This window comes from Mirounga leonina, unplaced genomic scaffold (assembly GCF_011800145.1).
Source record: "Mirounga leonina isolate KUSES-001 unplaced genomic scaffold, KU_Mleo_1.0 Mir_375, whole genome shotgun sequence".
In the NCBI taxonomy this organism is placed as follows: domain Eukaryota; kingdom Metazoa; phylum Chordata; class Mammalia; order Carnivora; family Phocidae; genus Mirounga; species Mirounga leonina.
In genome coordinates, this window is record NW_023270717.1 from 1,010,583 (window position 1) to 1,017,536 (window position 6,954).

General features: G+C 50.9%; 1 protein-coding gene across 1 annotated transcript; it reads right to left on the reverse strand.

The window, feature by feature from the left end:
* Window positions 1-5,510: 5,510 nt before the first annotated feature.
* Window positions 5,511-6,308, reverse strand: LOC117997722 (palmitoyltransferase ZDHHC3-like). Its single transcript, XM_034985954.1, has one exon. It carries the CDS (start codon window positions 6,306-6,308, stop codon window positions 5,511-5,513), a length of 798 nt encoding a protein of 265 aa, XP_034841845.1.
* Window positions 6,309-6,954: the final 646 nt, after the last annotated feature.

A 6,954-nucleotide genomic window follows, 5' to 3' on the forward strand; every position in this document is an offset into this window, starting at 1 on the left:
GGGGCGGAGCCGCGGAGAGGGGCGGAGCCTCGGAGGGAGCGGGCGGGGCCTCAGCTGATGGCCACCCTCCCCACGACCTGCCGCTGCCGGCCCGCGGCCCTTCTGGCTCCTGAGTCAGTGTGATGCGCGGGAAACGCGGCCTGAGTGAGCTGGAGTGGGAGCCCTCCGGCCCAGGCACGCATCTCTAAGGAAACCCGGCACCTGCAGTGGCCCACGTGGTGGAGGCGGCGGGCCCCTCCCGCATGCGGGGCAGACCAGACTGTGCCCGGCGGGGCCGGGGGCGAAGGGGCCGAGCGCCTCCCGCGCCGCCCGCTGCGCTAGCGGCCCCTTTTCCCAGCCGCGAGCTCGTGTCCGTGCAGTTCTCCTTCTGCTTCCGCGGTGGTGCGCTCCGTCCGCGGTGAGTGGAGCCTCAGTGGGTCAGCACCCCGGCTGCGCTGGTGCTGCTAGGAATCTGAAATCCGCCAAACTTCACAGGGCCATCCACTGAACAAACCGGACAGCGACGTGTGAAGGGCTGAACCCGGACCACGGTCCTACACCACACACAAGGTAAACTGCAAATGGACGAAAGACCTAAACGTGAGGCCTGAACCTTAGAAATCTTAGCAGAGAACCGAGGCAGTAACTTCTCTGACATCAGCTGTAGCAACATCTTTCTAGATGTCTCCTGAGGCAAGGAAAACAAAAGCAAAAATCAACTGTTGGGACTTCACCCAAATAAAAAGCTTCTGCACAGCGAAGGAAACAATCAACAAAACTAAAAAGCAACATACTGAACGGAAGAAGATATTTGCAAATGACATCTCTGATAAAGGGTTAGTATTCAAAATGTATAAAGAACTGATACAAATCAATACTAAAAAAACAAGTACTCTAATTAAAATTGGGCAGAAGACATAAATAGACATTTCTCCCAAGAAGACATCCAGATATCAACAGACACATGAAAAGAATTCAACATCACTCATCAGGGAAATGCAAATCAAAACCACATTGAGATACCACCTTACACTAGTTAGAATGGCAAAAATTAACAAAACAGGAAACAACAAATGTTGGCAAGGATGCAGAGAACGGGGAACCCTCCCGCACTGTTGGTGGGAATGCAAGCTGGTGCAGCCGCTCTGGAAAACAGTATGGAGGCTCCTCAAAAGTTAAAAATAGAACTGGCCTGTGATCCAGTAATCACACTACTGAGTATTTACCCCCAAAATACAAAAACATTAATTCAAAGGATACATGTATCCCCTATCTTTATAGCAGCATCATTTACAATAGCCAAATTATGGAAGCAACCCACGTGTCCATTGACAGATGAATGAATAAAGAAGAGATGGTATATATACACAATGGAATATTACTCAGCCATCAAAAGGAATGAAATCTTGCCATTTGCAATGACATGGATGGAACTAGAGAGGATTATGCTAAGACAAATAGAGAAAGACAAATACCATATGATTTCACTCACATGTGGAATTTAAGAAACAAAACAGCAAAGGAAAAATGAGCAAAGGAAAAAAAAGAGAGAGACAAACCAAGAAACAGATTCTTTACTCTAGAGAACACACTGATGGTTACTAGAGGGGAGGGAGGTGGGCGGGGGCTGGGTGAAATAGGTGATGGGGATTAAGGAGGGTACTAATCATGATGAAAAAAATAAAATGGAAAAAATGTATATATGCTTAAAAAAATAAATGGAAAAAGAAAAAAAAAAAAAGAAATTTAAGCCTTAATGACACTGAATATTTTATGTATCAAAATTTGAATGTACACTACCACCCAGAGGAGATGTTACAGCTTTAAGTATACTTATTGAAAAAGGAGAAAATTAATAAATAAGTAAGCCATTCAATTCAAGAGGTTTAAAAAAGAGCTACAGAGAAAATCCAAGGAAACAAGAAAGAAATCAATAAAGAAAAGGGTAGGGGCGCCTGGGTGGCTCAGGTGGTTAAGCGTCTGCCTTCGGCTCAGGTCATGATCCCGGGGTCATGGGATCGAGCCCCGCATTGGGCTCCCTGCTCGGCGGGAAGCCTGCTTCTCCCTCTCCCACTCCCCCCTGCTTGTGTTCCCTCTCTCGCTGTCTCTGTCAAATAAATAAATAAAATCTTTAAAAAAAAATAAAAAAAAGGGTAGAACTCACTGAAATAAGGAACTTGACAACATCTCCTGGAACAATAATAGAGAAAAAGCAAACCCAAAGCTATTTATGGAAAAACCAGTCAGTAGACTGATGCTGTTAAGGCCACAGAAAAAAAAGAGAGAAAGTGTAAATAAAGTACAGAGTGAAATTAAGTGGAATTGCTAAAGGCTGAACAACAATTTAAAAACAGGGGCGCCTGTGAGGCTCAGTCAATTGAGCATCCAACTGATTTCAGCTCAGGTTTTGATTTCAGGGTCGTAACTTTAAGCCCTGCGTTGGGCTCCGTGCAGGGCATGGAGCCTCCTTAAAAATAATAATAATAATAATAATAAAAGAGTTTTAGGAACAATGCATGTTGATAAATTTGAAAATCTAGAGGAAAACCATTTCTAGAAAAGAATGTACAAGTTTGGGCAAAAAGAAGTCCAAGAGTCATGGGTTGTAAGTGTTGAAATGGTAAGCAAAGACCTCTCCCTTCAGAAAGCTTCCATTCTGTTATTCAATATGCTCTGAACGTTCTGACAATGTGATAGGGCAAGAGAAAGAAATAAAAGACAGATATGCTAGAAATAAAAATATAAAACTGTCATTATTTTCAGATGACATGATTGTCTCTCATAGAAAATCCCAAGAAATCTACAGAAATAAAACAAAACAAAACCAAACTAGAACATATAAGTGAATTCTGCAAGGTGGCAGGATACAAGATGAACATACATGCTAGAAACAAACATGTGGAAACTGAAATTGAACACACAGAACCATTTATAATTGATCCAAAGAAAATGAAATACTTAGGTATAAATTAATGAAACATGTTCAGGATCTATGTGGTAAAAATTACAAAATGCTGGTGTGAGAAACAAAAGAGACTAAAATGAATGCAGAGACACACCATGTCCATGGATGTAAAGGCTCACAAGGGAGAAGACGTCAATCGTTCTCCAAAATGATCTATAGGTTTAATGCAATTCTTCTCAAAATCTCAGCAAGGTTTTCTTTGTTGATGTAGACAAGCTTATTCTAAACTTTATGTGGGAAGACTCGGTACCTAGAATAGCTAAAAGCACCTTGGAAAAAGTGGGAAAAACCACTGTGCCACATTATATGGCTACAGTTACCAAGACAGTGGGTATCTGTTGAGGGACAGAGACATAGATCAGTAGGACAGAATGGAGAGCTCAGAAATAGACCCACATAAATACACCCAGTGGATTTTGACAACCGTGCAGAAGCCCTTCAGTGGAGGGAGCATAGCTGCTCAACAGGTGGGTGTTGCACAACTTGGTGTCTACACATGACCTAACCTTCACACCTTGTACAAAATTAACTCAAAATGGACCACAGATTTAAATATAAAACATAAAACTTGTAGTAAAAAGATAGCAGAAAGTCTTTGGGCCCTGGGGCTGGACAGAGGGTTCCTGGACGTGACACAGAGCATGGTCCATAAAGACAAAACCTGATAAACTGGGTCTCATCACAGTGAGAAACCTCTGCTCTGTGCATGAGCCTGTGGAGAAGGATGGAAAGACAGGCCGCAGACTGGGAGAAACGGTTTGCAAACCACCTGTCTGATGAAGGACTGCAGAGGAATCTAGAAAGACTCCCAAAACTCAACATTACAAACCATCCAATCAGAAAATGGGTGAAAGGCATGGACAGACATTCACTGAAATGGCTGCACAGAGGGCAAATAAGCACACGAAAAGATGCTCAGCATCCTTGGCCATTTGGAAAATGCGATGGAAGCCACAATGAAGTATCAACACACACCTATCAGAACGGCTAAAGTAAACAAAAACAGTGATAACGCCGAACGCGGGAGAGGGTGCAGAGAGAACAGATCGTCCACACACTGCTGATGGAAGCATACAGCGGTGCAGGCCCTCTGCAGAAGCCTACGGCAGCTTCTCATAAAACGGAACACGCAACTACCATACGACCCAGCGACTGCCCTCGTGGGCATTCGGCCCAGAGAGAGGAAGCCTTACGTTCACACGAAATCCGCACAGATGTCCATAACAGTTTTATTTCCAGTAGCTGACAAGGGGAGACACCCAGATGTCCTTCAGTGGGCACATGGTTAAACTGTGGATATCGTGGAATATTCCTCAGCAACAAATAGGAACGACCTCTTGACACAGGAGACACTTTAGATGGATCTCAAGGGGGATTATGTTGAGCGGAAGAGGCAATCTCAGATGGCATACTGACATGTTGTGTAATTCCACTTAGAAAGCATTCTTGAAATGACAAAACCAGATGGAGAACAGATCAGGCACTGCCGGGGGACGAAGGGGGCTGGATGTATGGTGGCGCATACACAGACCTACACACGTGATGAAATTACATGGACCGCCCGCCCCCAAGTGAGTACATATAAAACTTGGGAAAACTGAATGAAGTTAGCGGGTTGTATCAGTGTGGATTTCCTTGCAGGATATTTTACTGCAGTTACGCCAGAAGTCAGCCCAAAGGGTACGTGGGATCTCTATTATTTCTTACAACTGCATGTGAATCTACAGTTATCTCAAAATGAAAAGTTAAAGAAGAAACCAAACCTAGACGGTTGGAGTAGTGAGACCCACCAAACGGTCAAGGAGCAGGTAGTGCTCATCTCACACAGGTTGTTCAGAACATATATTGGGCGCCTGGGTGGCTCAGTCGGTTAAGCAACTGCCTTCGGCTCAGGTCCTGATCCCAGGGTCCTGGGATGGAGCCCTGCAGCGGGGAGTCTGCCTCTCCCTCTGCCTGCCACTCCCCCTGCTTGTGTTACCTCTCTCTGACCAATAAATAAATAAAAGTCTTAAAAAAAAGAACATATATAAAGAGCCACACCTCACTCATTTTCTATGACTAGTGTGATCTGGAGTAAATTACAAACAGATTCGGCTAATAAAAGAATGAACATTTATAGGCACATTTCACTGGTGAGCATAAACACAAACATCCAAGAGCTAAGAGAAAATAACCCAGCACGTGGAGCCGGGTTTGTCGGGAGCCCGAGGATGCTCGGCGACGCGCACCGTGCAGCTCTGCACAACAGAATGGGGCCGCGGGCTGCAGGTACCACATCTGACAAGGACTCGCACTAAGCCAGGACACCGCATTCAGAGATGTTGCGGATTTAATCGTTTTCCACAGAGAAGCATCGACAGAGCTAAAAAGCGACAGCGTCCTTCACCTTCCTGGCCTGTGGACTTTCTAGGAGGCTCGGCGGTCCGGCTCAGACTCTGCTCGTCAGACGGCCTGGGGCTTTTTCCTTCTCTGTCGTGGACAGGACCCGAGGTGACTTCCCGTGGAGACTCCCCTCTGCACCCGCCGGGGATTCAGCAGATGGCCGCTGAGTGCGCTCGGGAGAGTGTCAGACCACGCGGAGGGGCGCCCGTGCCCTCTGAGGTCGCGGGGAGGCGAAGGGGCTGATCCAGGCCAGCGAGGGGCGGTGGCCCAGGACGGCCTTCAGGTTCACCCACTTGGACCCGCCGCCCGGCCCGGCCCGCTCCCCCTGCAGCTGCTCGGTTCTGGCTCGGTCGGAGCAGACGGCGCGCATCTGCGCGGCGAACATGGCCGAGCCGAAGAGGAAGCCCTTCAGAGCCACGAGGAGGAGGAAGACGAGGGAGGCGCGCGGCGTCACGGTGCTGCGCGAGTCCCAGTCCCCGCGCGCGTAGCCGCGCAGCGCGGGCACGCCGAGCAGCAGCAGCAGGTGCAGCGAGCCCAGCGCCGTGTAGAGCGTGAAGAGCAGGAAGTGCTTCCGGTTGCCCTCGCCCACGCAGTTGTTGACCCAGGGGCAGTGGTGGTCCATCTCGCGGATGCAGCGCCCGCACACCGCGCAGTGGTGCGCGCGCGGCGGCCGGGCGCAGCCGCACAGGGCGCAGCGGGGACCGCCGGGCGCGCCGCCCCGGGGCACGGAGCCGGGGTCGGTGAGCATGGCCCGCGCGTGCGCCGCCAGCGCCAGGAAGGCCAGCAGGTGGAAGAGCGCGCCGTGGGCCAGGCCGTAGGCGGCGTCCCCGGCCGGGAGCAGCCGCGTCCGGAGCAGCACGCCCGCGGCGCCCAGCACCAGCACCCACGTGCCGGCGGCGCACGCGACGCCCAGCACGTCGCACACGAACCACACGCGGCGCGCCCGCCCCGGGGCCCCGGGCGTGGGGACGCGGGCCGGCATCGCGGGGGCCGGGCCGGGCCGGGCGGGGTCCCTGCGCCTCTGGACGCGCGTCGTCCGCTCCGCCGGCTTGGCCCGGGGCCCGGCTGGCCACTGCTCCGTGTTCTAGAACGTGCTGCACCCCGCAGTTTGTGAACGCAGAAAGGGAAGCCGCTGAGCCCCTTCCTATAGGCGCCTTCCCCGCGCCCCCCGGGAGGGGCCGGGCCCTGGGCCCCCCAGCGGCCGGGGGCCTGGCGGAAGCGCTGGAAAACCGGGAGGACACAGGCAGGCTGTGCTGTGTGCGTGTGTGTGTGTGTGTGGAGGGGCGACAGGTGCTTCTCTGCGCATTCACTCACTAATTCTCACAACTCGGACAGTAAAATCTTCTACGACCCATTTTCAGATGGGGAAACCGAGGCACAGGGAAATTAAATAAATGTCCGGTGAGTGACCGGTCAGGATTCCAGGCCTGCTGCTGGGGGCTGGGCCAGGCGCGGCCTCAGACAATGGTGGCAGGTGGCGGGGGTCTGCTCTCGGCCCTGCTCTGCCTCACACGCTGAGGGCTGAGGGCAGCGGGGGCGGTGGGCAGCGAGGGCCGGCGCTCACCAGCCCAGAACAACGATGCCGGGATATGGAATGAAGAGAGCCAACACTGACACAACAGCTCTGG